Source organism: Amblyraja radiata, chromosome 6 (assembly GCF_010909765.2).
Source record: "Amblyraja radiata isolate CabotCenter1 chromosome 6, sAmbRad1.1.pri, whole genome shotgun sequence".
NCBI lineage: Eukaryota > Metazoa > Chordata > Chondrichthyes > Rajiformes > Rajidae > Amblyraja > Amblyraja radiata.
In genome coordinates this window covers 85,806,908-85,822,164 of record NC_045961.1, presented here as the reverse complement: position 1 = coordinate 85,822,164, position 15,257 = coordinate 85,806,908, and the positions used below count along the sequence as shown (strand labels likewise).

The 15,257-nt window shown below is 45.7% G+C and overlaps 1 protein-coding gene across 2 annotated transcripts in view; it reads left to right on the top strand.

Annotated features, from left to right (window-relative positions):
* nalcn (sodium leak channel, non-selective) overlaps nt 1-15,257 on the top strand; it is a 183,908-nt gene that overhangs the window by 124,014 nt on the left and 44,637 nt on the right. For both annotated transcript variants that reach the window (XM_033023102.1, XM_033023101.1), the window contains exons 29-33: nt 1,777-1,897; nt 5,678-5,776; nt 6,292-6,385; nt 9,363-9,469; nt 14,890-14,964. In XM_033023102.1, coding sequence (XP_032878993.1) covers nt 1,777-1,897; nt 5,678-5,776; nt 6,292-6,385; nt 9,363-9,469; nt 14,890-14,964 — 496 coding nt within the window. The remainder of the gene's footprint in view (nt 1-1,776; nt 1,898-5,677; nt 5,777-6,291; nt 6,386-9,362; nt 9,470-14,889; nt 14,965-15,257) is intronic.

The following is a 15,257-nucleotide window of genomic DNA, read 5'->3' as shown; positions in this document are numbered from 1 at the left end:
CACAAATGACTGCCAGGATATTGAATGTTTCTTAAAATCAAATTAGTACTTGTTTTGAAATTTAAAAAAAGGAAGGGCTGTGTGTACACGGTAGGTCGGGTAGCATCTGAAAGAGAGAAACAAGTCAACAATTCAGGTCGATATTCAGTTCTGAAGCTTTGATTTACGTTCTCTCTCCGCAGATGTTTCCTGACCTGCTGAATATTTACAGCATCTACGGTATTTCTTCTCTAGCTGTTATATAAATTATCCATGCTTTAAACAAATAATAATTACACAGCTCGATTAAGAAATTGGTCCCAGGTACATCATAAAATCATGCAGCATATATTAAGCTTGTTCAGCCCAATTGCTCGTCCTGAGTCTGACAGAGAACTCTCTAATTGTTCCACTCGTCTGACCTTTCTGTATCTATCTGCCTCCTCCTCTCTCCACTCTCTCCCCTCCACACCCGCTCTCTTCCCTCCCAACTCCCTTCTCTCCCCTGCCTGCAACCTTCTCTCCCCTGCCTGCTCCCCTCTCCCCTGCCCGCTCCCCTCTGTCGCCTGCCTGTCTTCTTCTCTCCCCTGCCTGCTCTCCTGCCAGCTCTGATAAGGCTGAATTATGTTAAAAATATAAGAAAATATTAAATGAATTCCTGGGCCAGTTTACAATTTATATTTTAGTATCAAATAAGTCTTTTCTCCGGGAGATCGATACAGAAAGGCAAGTCTAGGCTTGCCTCAGGTTGCTGTGTATTGAGATAATGAATGACTTTAAAATGCGTCTAGCGTTTGACAAGAGAGGAAGCCCAGATTAATCCCAGTAAAGGGTATTGGGACAATGTCCTTTAAGAAGGAACTGCAGATGCTGGAAAATCGAAGGTAGACAAAAGTGCTGGAGAATCAGTGGGTGCAGCAGCATCTATGGAGCGAAGGAAATAGGCAACGTTTCGGGCCGAAACCCTTCTTCAGACTGATGTAGGGTGGGGAGAAGAAAGTAAAAAGGAAGAGAAGGAGCCCGAGGGCTGAAGGAGAGCTGATAGGGGGAGGAGACAGCAAGGGCTACCGGAAATTGGAGAATGCAATGTTTATGCCGCTAGGGTGCAGACTGCCCAAGCGGAATATGAGGTGCTGCTCCTCCAATTTCCGGTGGTGCTCACTCTGGCCATGGAGGAGGGACAATTTACGATCGTGACCAAAGCCAATTAACCTACAAACCTGTACGTCTTTGGACGTGTGGGAGGAAACTGGAGCACCCGGGGGAAATCCATGCCTTCACGGTGAGAACGTATAAACTGCGTATAGACAGCACCATAGTCAGGATCGAACCTGGGCATCTGGCGCAGTAAGGCAGCAAATCTACCGCTGCGCCACTGTTCCGCCTTGTAAGTTCTGGCCTTCTTATTGAACTGAATTCAAACACTTCTCCATTCCTGGTTTTGCCTGGGCCCTGATATCTGGCATCATAGATCAATACGCCACAAGAACAGGCCATTCAGCCCATAGTGTCTGTGTGTCCCCTCCGTAAACCGCACCACCTCGCCTACTGATACTGGTCCCCTTTAGTTCCACCTCCATGATTGTGTATTCCATCCCGTAACCTTGATGTTTGGCTTGGAGAACACTCCATTGAATCCCCTCCATATCCAAGACCATGAAACCTGTGTCCAGTCTCACACCGTCCACTCCAGCACCATGCTGTATTGTGAAATGGATGCAAGCTGCCGTTGGAGAACCAGGAAATTTGTTTATGATCTGATGGGATTTACAGGAAGGGCCTTTCTTTTCATTTCAGGGCCAACCCTCGAAACTTCAACTTTGACAATGTGGGAAGTGCGTTGCTGGCCTTGTTTGAAGTGCTCTCGTTGAAAGGTTGGGTAGAAGTCCGAGATGTCATCATTCATCGAGTGGGCCCAGTAAGGATCACCAATAGCTAGCGGTTTGGGGTAATTATGCTGGTGCTGGCCTGATTTTCTTCAGTCAGCGGTAAAAGAACACCACTCATTATTTATCCTGCTTTCAATTCCCCATGACATTGTTGTGAGACTTGCTCCGATCAGGAGAATGGGACACCAGGCACATCAATACAGAAGATGCTCACTGCTTTACCCTTTGTTGCTTCCAAATTAGAACCGTAAATTCCAAAAATGAACTGTGTTTTGTCCAATTTATGACAATTTGATCTCTATTCCTTTGCATTGTACAATTCAGTGATATATCTCACACATAACAATGAATACAGTATTGCAATTGCCTCAAAGCACTTCCAATTTTATTTTACTGCTTTATCACCACTTGTGAAATTATTTGATATCTATATTACTAAAAGTCTGATCTTGACCACTTCCTGTTGTACTGTATATTGATATTAGAAAAAACGCTGCCACTTACGGCTGTGATTTTTGGCTATCTTACTCAGAGTCCCCCTCCACTGCGCAGGACAAGAGGATTTTTCCCATCAATTAAAATTAAATGAGTTATTAGTGTTTAATAAATGTTGAGGTTCTCCTGAAGGCCATGCCCCTTCTGGAGGGACTATAAAACCCGGTGGTGTTGAGTGCCTCAGTCAGTCTCTGCAAGATGGGGGAGCGAGAGGGTCACGTCTCTGTCTGAGCTGTGAATAACACTGAACACATGTCTACTAAACTGAGTGGTGTTACTGACCTGTCAGTGCCCTTAATGTGGTTTGAAAATATAGTTCAGGGCTCTCGCTTAACTTTTATTCCCTGTTGCCAGCCGGGCAACCTTGGCAGTTTTTTAGGTTGCCAAATGACAGTTTAGGTGGTCATTTAAGATGGCTTGCATGACGCGTGCTTGGACGAAGTGCGTAGTTACCAGTTGGAATTATGCTCAATTATATGCTTCAAATAAAGTCACAAACTAACAAATTCACCAATCAAGGCATGATATATACCACAATGACATGCAGCAAAATTATAATACAGTATCTCAACTCTTTTTACACATTACAATTAATGCAATTTTTATTATTTCTTTCCAAACAAAAATGTGATTGAATTATTCAGCGTATGATCAACCTGTGTCAATAAATCCTGGACCTTGATAACATATATGCTTAACCATGCACACTACAGATTGATGCAAGCATGTTTTCTGTGAAGGACCGAAAATTATCATGACATGGCCATAGCATGGGTCGTTATTGCTATTGGTACAGAAACACTCTTGCTTCCCACATAATTTATCCACACCAAAATATACAGGTTGCAAGGAATTTTCTAAAGGCATTTTATGATAATAGGTGTTAAAACTGACTATACCCATCTGACAGGGTAAACATTACACTAACTAACAAGAGATGGCCAAAGGACATAAATGCAGCAAATGTTCTTTTGGTAATATATTTAAAGTTGTCAAGACGCCACATTACCGGACATTCAGATTAGATGTATGTGTTGTGAACAGCAATGAATATACCCAGTTTATAAACAACAATTTAAAAAAAAATTGTTGATAAATGCTTTTTCCATCATTCCCACTTCAGAGTTAACTTTAAAATTTCAACTGAAATAACTCCTGACCAAATTTGTGATGTATATGACTGACTGTTGAAGTAAAACCTGGATAAATCCAACATATAGTTGTGAATGTTGTTCAGTAAATAACTACAGTACTGATAATTCATATTAGGAGCATTGATTGGCCATTAAAATGAATTGTGTAATAAGGTGTCAACGGTAACAGTGACAATTGAACACTGCTGTTTTAATGTTTCCCGTGTTCACAATGTAATTAATCCATCTTTATGGATTAAAACAAATAATCACATTGGGAATTAAAACATATTTGATCGCATTCTGTTATGTGAGAGAGAGAGAGAGAGAGAGAGAGACTGCGCGCCTCGGGGCACCGCTCCTGTCTGACTCCCAACGCCTCAGGCCATCCGCGGGCGGGGACGGGGATGGTCCACTGGCGGTTCGGCCGCGATTGCAGCGCCGGATCGATCCTGGCTGTGGTGCAGGGCTGCTGAGAATGTTTTGGCACGTCCCCCTTCCCCAATCACCGCGCTCTATCCTCAGCCCCCCACCCCCCCCTTCCGCCTCTGACCGACACCTCCCTCCTCCAAGGGTTTGCTTTGAAAGCAGAGTGGCAGCAGCGGCCGTTATCAGATGCTGCTGCACCCGCTGAGTTTCTCCAGCTTTTTTGTGTACCTGCGGCCGTTATCAGGCCGGGCAGGGTGCAGGAGCAGGAGGAGGGGGAGGAGATGAGCCGCGGCCGCTGCTGCTGCACGGGGCCCGTCATTCGCTCCGACCCTCCGTCACGCCGCACTTCGGTCTACGATATAAACCAAGTTGCCAAGCCGGGCAAAATGACTCGCCGTTTGGGTTGCCCGGCGGCACTTTGAGTGGTCAGTGGCACCCGGGCAACCGTTAATTTCGAGTCCTGTAGTTTGGAAATGCTAAAGCTGTGTTGCCTTTGGTTTGGAAATGCTAAAGCTGTGTTGCCTTTGGTTTGGAAATGCTAAAGCTGTGTCGCCTAATTAAAGTTGCCTTGCCTAATTAAAGTTGCCTTACCATCTATATAATTAAAAGTCTAATCTTGACCACTTCCTGTTTGCGTTTTATATTGATTTTAGTCAAAACGCTACCATTTACAGCTGTGATTTTTGGCCATCTTACTCAGAGTCCCCCTCCGCTCATCAGGTGCTGATGATATTTCCCATCGATGAAAAATACAAGTTATTAGTGTTTAAAAAATGTTGAGATTTTTTCTCCTGTAAATCATGCCATGATGGCCACGCCCCTTCTGGTGGGAGGAGGGAGGGACTATAAAACCCAGAAGTGTGGGCATGGCTCAGTCTCTGCAAGATGGAGATGGGAGAGATCACGACTCGCTGTCTATAGTGGACTTGCACACTGCTTGAAATGGTATGAAACTGCACTTGAATTTGGTGGTCTTGCACCCTGCTTGAAGTGGTAAGAAACTGCACTTGGATTTGGTGGCCTTGCACCCTGCTTGAAGTGGAATTTCAAGGAATAGCCGTGAGTCAACTGCCAGCCCACCAGCCGTGAGTGAGTGAGCTGACAGCACAACAGGCTTGAGTGACTGAGCCGCCAGCCCAAGAATCCATTCAGCCCACAATGTCCATACTAGCCCTCTGGAAACCAGTCCCTTCAGTCCACAACACCCATACTAGCGCTCCACTGATTGTAATCAAATCAGTCTGAGGAGAGGATGACATGCAGCCACAATCTCTCAACGCTCGTCATCAAAGACTCATTTCTCTTCAAAGAGTCTAACGTTAGAATATTGGATGTGAGCCAAAGGAGCATAAGAAAGGGAGATTAGAAAATGTACATTCAATTAACTTCCATCTCTTTTTTATTGCCCTAGCAGCAATCAAAAGTGAGATTGCACAACTTTTTCAGGGCTGGAGAGGTCGTTTCTCTCCAGTTAAGATTCAATGCACTTCCCTCTGAAAGTGCCACTGAGTCTGTAGACGGGAATCATTGCACCTGACATGACTGCTGGGGGTCCCACTGCGCCAAAGCTTGAGGAGAGATTGTGCAACACAAAATGCAGGACTGTTTTCTTTTTCCCTTTTAGCTCTGCAGGTGCGGGAGTGGGGGTATATACATCAATTTTGCAATAAATATGACACTTTAAAAACCTCATCATTAATTTCAATGTAAATATCCAAATCGCTGATCTAACTGCAAACCCCGTTCTTGCAGATCCATGGCATCTACATCCACGTCTTTGTTTTTCTTGGCTGCATGATTGGACTGACTCTCTTTGTTGGCGTTGTCATCGCTAATTTCAATGAGAATAAGGTGAGCTCCATTGCTTCCATTAGCCAAACTGTTCTCTGCCTTCGTCTTTTGTTGCTGTAAATCTGGAATCCTATACATGATAATCAATCAATGTTTTAATCCAATTTATGGCACAGTTAAATCTCTATTCCTCTGCACAACTTACTGATGCCATTGATCTGACATTTATGTAATACAATAAAAACGCATACCGTATTGAAACTGTGTCCTGCCTCAAAGTAATTCAGCAATTTTGTTTTGCTACTTTTGCTTTAAGCACCACTTGTAAACAGATCTGATTATTGCCCTAGAGTTAAAAGTTAGGTGGCAGAAATATACTTTCAGTTGTTTAACTAACGGAACAGTATAGTACCCGCTGCCCAAGTGAGCACCATGGTAAGAAGATAGACACAAAGTGCTGGAGTAACTCAACGGGTCAGGCAGCATCTCTGGAGAAAAAGAATGGGCGACGATTCAGGCTGGGACCCTTCTTCAAATACTAGGCACCATGACTTGTCTTCCTGCTGGTTTTCTAGGGCACTGCTTTACTGACTGTCGACCAGAGGCGATGGGAGGACCTGAAAAGCCGACTGAAGATCGCTCAGCCTCTTCACCTGGCGGCTAGACCAGGTAAACAAGTTTCTGTCTCAATGAGCATTGCTGCGGCTTCTCGTGTGGCTGCGTGTTTAATCATCAAATGTACTGAAACGGAACAATGAAATTCTTAATTGCAGTAGCACAATAGGTCTGTAAGCACAGTTTACAATAAATAACATAATAAATGGAAAAAAGAATGTTCAGTAAATTAAAAACCCAATATTAGTGCAGAACAAAATAAAGCCTAAAGTCACAAGTGCAACCAAGGCAGTTCGGAGTTTAGTTCGAGTTTGTCGTGTTCAATAGCCTGAGTGCTGTTGGGAAGAACCAGTCCCTGAACCTGGACATTACGGTTTTCAGACTCCTGTACCACCTTCCTAGTCTTTGGAGTGGGTCTTTGATGACGCTGGCTGCCTTTTTGGGGCAGTAACTCCTATAGATCCCGTTGATGGCAGAGAGATCAGTATCCGTGATGGACCGAGCAGTGTTCACCACCTTTTGTAATCTCCTTCATTCTTGGGCATTTGAGTTGCTGAACCAGGCCATAATGCAACGGGTCAATATGCTCTCTGTAGAAGTTCAAGAGAGTTTTCGTCCACATACCGAATCTCCTTAATCTTCTAAGTAGAGACGTTGATGGACTTTCTTTATGATTACATCAGTGTGTTGGTTCCAGGACAGATCTTCAGCGATATGCGCATGCAGGAATTAGAAGTTGTTCACCTCTCCGCCACCGAATACTCTTGATTAGTACGGGTGTCTGGGGTTGTGGGAAGAAGGCAGGGGAATGGGGTTTGGAAGGAGAGATAGATCAACAATGATTGAATGATGGAGTAGACCTGATGGGCCGAATGGCATTATTCCCTCCTATCACTGAAAACAGGCTCATGGATCCTCTGCCTTCCTCTTCTAAAGTCAACAATCAGCTCTTTGGTTTTACTGATGTTGATTATTCTGGCACTATTCAATCAAATGATCAATCTTCCTCCTGTGCTGCGACTCATCTTTACCTGCAATTATTCCAACAACAGTTGCGTCATCAGTTAATTTAAAGATGGAGTTGGAACTGTATCTTTCCACACAGTCAAGGGTATAGAGTAGGGGACTGAGCACCCCAGGTTTCCCCTGTGCTGATGGTTATCAAGGATTAAGTGTTGATAACTAAGTTGCAGAGGTACGCGCGGAGACCTAATTCCCTGAGCTTGGTAAATGTTGGCGTGGATGATGGTTTTGAACGCCGAGCTGTAGTCTATAAACAACATCTTGGCGTATGTGTTTTTATTGTCCAAGTGGTCCAGTGCAGAGTGGAAAGCCAATATGATTGCATCCCCAATTGATTCATTGTGCCGACAAGCAAAATGTAGTGGGTCCAGGTTCTTGCTAAACTCGGAGTTGATATGTGCCATAACTAACCTCTCAAAGCGCTTCATCACCATATCCTTCATATCTTTCAACAATTAGTCACAGGGAGTCCGATCTACTTCAGACCCAAATCCAACTTTCAAGAAAACATAAGCTCCCCTTTTTGCAGTGTTTACTACCTCGCCTGAGGAACCTGGTGCTTAGGGCAGAGTCTGTGGAGGGAAATGGCAGAACATTTGCACTCTTTTGTCTTCTTCACTTAACACCTCAGCATTGGTTACCACCTCCTCCCATCTCGACATGCACTACTCCAGCTGAGATCTGACTGTTATTTTTTTATATATTCGGAGCAAAAACTTCCAGCTCTTGTATTGTGACAAGATGATAACTCTACTGGAGTTTTCATGTTCATAAGTTATAGGAGCAGAATTAGGCCATTCGGCCCATCAAGTCTACACTGCCATTCAATCATGGCTGATCTATCTTTTCCTCTCAATCCCTTTCTCCTGCCTTCTCCCCATAACCCGTGAGTTGCAAGAGGTATAAAAGGGAGAGAGCAACAGTTTGCATTTATATAGCATCTTTAACATGACCAAATATCCCACAGTGCAGGAGTATTATCGAACAGAAATTAATACGCAACTACATTTGTATAGGACTTGCAGTTGTATAGGGCTCTGGTGAGACCACATCTAGAGTATTGTGTACAGTTTTGGTCTCCTAATTTGAGGAAGGACATCCTTGTGATTGAGGCAGTGCAGCGTAGGTTCACAAGATTGATCCCTGGGATGGCGGGACTGTCATATGAGGAAAGATTGAAAAGACTAGGCTTGTATTCACTGGAGTTTAGAAGGATAAGGGGGGATCTTATAGAAACATATAAAATTATAAAAGGACTGGACAAGCTATGCAGGAAAAATGTTCCCAATGTTGGGTGAGTCCAGAACCAGGGGCCACAGTCTTAGAATAAAGGGGAGGTCATTTAAGACTGAGGTGAGAAATAACTTTTTCACCCAGAGAGTTGTGAATTTATGGAATTCCCTGCCACAGAGGGCAGTGGAGGCCAAGTTACTGGATGGATTTAAGAGAGAGTTAGATAGAGCTCTAGGGGCTAGTGGAGTCAAGGGATATGGGGAGAAGGCAGGCACGGGTTATCACGGCAGCCATGATCACAATGAATGGCGGTGCTGGCTCAAAGGGCCAAATGGCCTCCTCCTGCACCTAGTTTCTATGTTTCTACATGAAATTTTAGAACAGGTGACCAAAAGTATGATAAAACACAGAGGATAAGGAAGCATCTTGAAAAGCAAGAGAGAAGTTTTGTGAGGGGGTTGAATTTGAGGAGAGTAAGGAGATTGAGAAGATTGTAGAAGTAGGGAGGTGTAAGACCACAGGAGAACTTGAGGAAGAGCAAAAGCCAAAGCCAACTTGTTAGTCAGTAATTAATCCAATGTGAGTTCAGAAAACTGTGGAACTCGCTCTCACAGGGAGGACGAGGTCAAGAGCAGGGATAGGCTTAAGGGGAAGCTGTAACAAATATGAAGGAGAGAAAGAGATGGCAAGTGGTTGGAGAAATTATGTGGACTAGAACAGCAGCATGGAGCAGAGGGGCCAAATGGCCAGTATAATTGTACATTATGTTTTTCAGACAATGGCGGCCTCCGAGCTAAAATGTACGATATAACCCAACACCCATTCTTCAAGAGGAGCATTGCCGTGCTGGTCCTTGCACAGTCCGTGCTCCTGTCAGTCAAGGTACTTCACGTTTTGGCTGGAATTAATGTTAACAGCGTTAAGTGGAACTGTTATTCTGTTTGCTAATGGCACACTGAGAAAGGTGAACTAACTGTCCTCATCCCTGCACTGCGATGTGAAGATGTGAAGGGTGCTAATGCTTTCGCACCAGTGAAACAAAGTGCAGTGAGCTGGGAACTCTAGAAAAGCTACAGTGTTCATTTATATAGCAGCTTTAATGTTGCAACATGTCCCGACTACTTTGAAACAGAAATTGATGTCTACCCACAGAAGTGATTGGGACGATCTGGTCAAAGAGGTGAATCGAAAGGAGCATCCCAGATCCTGTGGCTCAGTTAGTTACAACATCAGTAGTGGAGCAGGGGATATCAATAAGGCTCCCTCCCATCATTAGCTGCCGCTTCTTCCTGTCAGCCGTTGCTTTGTTCGCTCCTCCCTCTACTGCCGCCTCCTCCTCCCGTTGCTTTGTTTACTCCACCATTTCCCCTTCCACCGCTGCCCCCTCCTTCCCCATTGTCAAGTTGTCCAGGATGGTGTATGTCCACGACTACAGGAGGGAAAGAGGAGGAGGAGGGAGTGGCAGTGGAGGGGGGAGCAGACACAAAGATGACCAACCTGACGAAGCGGCAGCTATTTGGGGGGGGGGGGGGGGGGGGGTTTGGGGTGGAGGGAACCTCCCTGTGACCGAGCGCGTCCTGTCAGTGGTGGCAGCCTGAAGATAGCTCTGTCGGCCTGGAGCTACGATGTGAGCCGCAACACAGCCACATCATCCGAACGGTGCGGCAGCTGGGGAAGATAGCCCCGCTGGCATACCTCGTGGAAGATGTCAGCGACTCAGCCGGAAGTTGCTCTCCATTGCCTCCCTCGTTCTATCTCGCCTTCCCAGTGTCATACCGACAGTGGCCGTAGCTGGAAGAGCAGCGAGCCCAGGCGACACATTTATATCTATGAAACAGTCAAGGGCCTGTCCCACTTGGCGATTTTTTTCGACGACTGCCGGCATCATTGACTGACGTATCAGGTCACCGAAAAAAGTTACTGTGTGATAATAGACAATGGGTGCAGGAGTAGGCCATTCAGCCCTTCGAGCCTGCAGCGCCATTCAATGTGATCATGGCTGATCATCCCCAATCAGTACCCCGTTCTTGTCTTCTCCCCATATCTCCTGACTCCGCTATCTTTAAGAGCCCTATCTAGCTCTCTCTTGAAAGCATCCAGAGAACCGGCTCCATCGCCCTCTGAGGCAGAGAATTCCACAGACTCACAACTCTCTGTGAGATAAAGGGTTTCCTCGTCTCCGTTCTAAATGGCTTACCCCTTATTCTTAAACTGTAGCCCCTGGTTGTGGACTCTCCCAACATCGGGAACATGTTTCCTGCCTCTAGCGTGTCCAAACCCTTAATAATCTTATATGTTTCAATAAGATCTCCTCTCATCCTTCTAAACTCCAGAGTATACAAGCCCAGCCTCTTCATTCTCAGCATATGACAGTCCTGCCATCCCGGGAATTAACCTTGTAAACTTACGCTGCACTCCCTCAATAGCAAGAATGTCCTTCCTCAAATTAGGGGACCAAATCTGCACACAATACTCCAGGTGTGGTCTCACTGGCACCCTATACAACTGCAGAAGGACCTCTTTGCTCCTATACTCAACTCCTCTTGTTATAAAAGCCAACATGCCATTCGCTTTCTTCACTGCCTGCTGAACCTGCATGCTTACTTTCATTGACTGATGAACAAGGACCCCCCAGATCCCGTTGTACTTCCCCTTTTCCCAACTTGACACCATTTAGATAGTGTTCAAGAAGGAACTGCAGATGCTGGAAAATCGAAGGTACACAAAAATGCTGGAGAAACTCAGCGGGTGCAGCAGCATCTATGGAGCGAAGGAAATGGGTAACGTTTCGGGCGAAACCCTTCTTCAGAATGATAGGGGGTGGCAGGGAGAAGGAAGGGGGAAAAAAGGGAGGAGGAGCCCGAGGGCTGGGGGATGGGAGGAGACAGCTCGAGGGCTAAGGAAGGGGAGGAGACAGCAAGGGCTAACAAAATTGGGAGAATTCAATGTTCATGCCCCCCGGATGCAGGCTCCCCAAGCGGAATATGAGGTGCTGTTCCTCCAATTTCCGGTGTTGCTCACTCTGGCAATGGAGGAGACCCAGGACAGGGAGGTCGGATTGGGAATGGGAGGGGGAGTTGAAGTGCTGAGCCACCGGGAGGTCAGGTAGGTTCTTGCGGACCGAGCGGAGGTGTTCGGCGAAACGATCGCCCAACCTCCGCTTAGTCTCACCGATGTAGATCAGCTGACATCTAGAGCAGCGGATGCAGTAGATGAGGTTGGAGGAGATACAGGTGAACCTCTGTCGCACCTGGAACGACTGCTTGGGTCCTTGAATGGAGTCGAGGGGGGAGGTAAAGGGTCAGGTGTTGCATTTCTTGCGGTTGCAACGGAAAGTGCCCAGGGAGGGGGTGGTACGGGAGGGAAGGGAAGAATTGACAAGGGAGTTGCGGAGGGAGCGGTCTTTGCGGAAGGCAGACATTGGGGGAGATGGGAAGATGTGGCGAGTGGTGGGGTCACGTTGGAGGTGGTGAAAATGACGTAGGATTATTTGTTGGGATATTTAGATAGTAATCTGCCTTCCTGTGTTTGCTACCAAAGTGGATAACCTCACATTTATCCACATTAAACTGCATCTGCCATGCATCTGCCCACTCACCCAACCCGTCCAAGTCACCCTGCATTCTCATAGCATCCTCCTCACGGTTCACACTGCACCCACTTTTGTGTCATCTGTAAATTTGCTAATGTTACATTGAATCCCTTCATCTAAATCATTGATGTATATTATAAATAGCTGCGGTCCCATCACCGAGCTTTGCGGTACCGCACTAGTCACTGCCTGCCATTCTGAAAGGAACCCGTTAATCCCTACTCTTTGTTTCCTGTCTGCCAACCAATTTTCTATCCATGTCAGCACTCTACCCCCAATACCACGTGTCCTAACATTGCCCACTAATCTCCTATGTGGGCCCTTATCAAATGCTTTCTGAAAGTCCAAGTACACTACTTCCACTGGCTCTCCCTTGTCCATTTTCCTAGTTACATCCTCAAAAAATTCCAGAAGATTAGTCAAGCATGATTTCCCCTTCGCAAATCCACGCTGACTTGGACCGATTCTGTTACTGCTATCCAAATGTGCGGCTATTTCATCTTTTATGATTGATTCCAGCAACTTCCCCACCACCGATATCAGGCTAACTGCTCTTCAATTCCCTGTTTTCTCTCTCCCGCCTTTCTTAAAAAGTGCGATAACATTAGCTACCCTCCAATCCACAGGAACTGATCCTGAATCTATAGAACATTGGAAAATTATCACCAATGCATCCACGGTTTCTAGAGCCACTTCCTTAAGTACCCTGGGACGCAGACCATCAGAATCTGGGATGCAGACCATCAGGCCCTGGGGATTTATCAGCCTTCAGTCCCATCAATCTACCCAACACCATTTCCTGCCTGATGTGGATTTCCCTCAGTTCCTCCCTCACCCCAGATCCTCTGGCCACTAGTATATCAGGAAGATTGTTTGTGTCCTCCTTAGTGAAGAAGGATCCGAAGTACCTGTTCAACTCATGACGCGGCGTGATGACGTATTGACGCACGGTGTTGTCTCAAGTGTCACAACAATTTTCTTGGTGCCGCTGGATTTTGAAATGTTCAAAATCTTTTGGTGACCCTGATATGACGCCGGCAGTCGCCGAAAAAATCGCCAAGTGGGACAGGCCCTTCAGGAATCCCTCGCCATACTCCCGCTATACACAGGTCATTCAGGAAACAGGACCGCCTATTGTGAATTATTCGCATAAGTGCGAGATGACATATCTCACCTATTTCGAAGTCGGAGAGTGCTTGTAGTGCAATAAAAAAAGTCTGCAGTGCAACATGTAGATCATCGTTGCTGAGATAGTGGTTAATATTATGCAGTGTTCAAAATTCAGATAGTTGCTGGGAAGGAGCTGTTCTTGAACCTGGAGGTCACTACTTCCCGATGGTAGTAGTGAGATGAGAGCGTGGTCTGGGTGGTGTGGATCTTTGATGATATCAGCTGCCTTTTGGGGGAAGTCCCTCCGATAGAGTCCTTTGGTCACTACTCATGATGGACTGGGCAACGTCCACCACTATTTGCAGCCTCCTTCGCTCTTGAGCATTCAAGTTATCGAACCAATCTGCGATTCAACCAGTCAGTATCCTTTCGAAAGTGTACCTGTAGAAATTCAGTAAGGTATTCAATGACAGACATAATCTCCTTAGTCTTAGATTTTAGGTTTATTATTGTCATGTGTACCAAGGTACAGTGAAAAGCTTTCTTATGCATGCTTTCCAAATAGATCAGATATATCACACATAGATATAATCAAGTCAAACTCAAGTACAATAGGTACAGCAGAATAAGGTTCTCAGCATTGTAGTGCACCAGTTCCATAGGCAAAGTCCAATGTCCACAAGGGGGTACAAGTGAATAAGACAGTACCCTAACTCATGGAAAGACCATTCAGAAGTTCGATTACATAGCTGTTCCTGAATCTGGTGGTGCACACTTTCAAGCTTGTGGGAGTGGGAAGTATGAATGACCGGGGTTTGACAAGTCTTTGATTATGTTGACTGCTTTTTTGAGGCAGCTTGAAGTGTAGATGGAGTCGATGATGGTAAGTCTGGTCTGTATGATGGACTGGGCTACATCTACTCAAAGACAATAGATAGAGCAATGGGGAAGATACCAGCATGCAGAATATGGTTCTCAGCATTGTAACACATCCGTTCCATAGACGAGGTCCCATGTCCACATGAGCTTTCTTTGTGATTGCATCAATGTGCTGGCCCAGGATAGATCTTCAGAATATACACCCCTTGTTTAGTTTAGTTTATTAGACCCTTAGGGATTCTCTCCACTGCCATTCTGTCACGGATCCCTGGATTCCCCCTCCGGAAGAGCAGAATCCTTGACACTGTTGAAAGATCTTAGGCCCGAAGGCTGGAACATTCTAAATCAAAAATCAAGGGCTGTTCTTTTGGTTAATTCTTACTAAGTACGACTAAGTTGGAATGGAGCAAGGGATTAAAATGGCAGGTTCCAGGTAACAAGGGGGGGGGGGGGGGGGGGGGGGGGGGAGGGTCACTGCTGTGGAGTGGGAGGAAGTGCTCTTGGCTCCCTGGCACAGAAGCCAGGAATAATTAAATGACAGAAAGAGCAGGGAAGATGAGAACGGAACAAATTGGGAAATACCAAGCAAGGCCAAAGGAGAACTGGAATCATTAGACACTCCAACTCTGTCCCTAGAGTCACTAATTATCATCCACAGAAATAAACCCAAAGGCTGTGAAAGACTGCAATGCTGTGAAATTACTTCCTTTCTGTATTGCAGTGGGATGTTGATGACCCGGTCACCGTTCCTCTCGCAACAATGTCCGTCATCTTCATCTTTATCTTTGTCCTTGAGGTAATGATATTTTCGTTATATACTTGCGCCCGCCTGCACCCCTATCTCCACTGTATCCTACCACTGTGTCCCAATTTGTATTAGGTGACCAGAGTTGTCGCCAACTGTCTGAACTTTGTTCGCCGCCAACCAAGGTCACCTTTACCGACAACTTATTTTCCTTTTAATTGACGCAGTATCTCAGCAAAGGAGCTTGTGTAGAACTGAAGTGCCCCTGATTATCTCCAATGAAAAACTCTCCCTGACAAATGGATTTTTGTAATTTATCGGGAAAGAGATTCATTCTGTTGCTT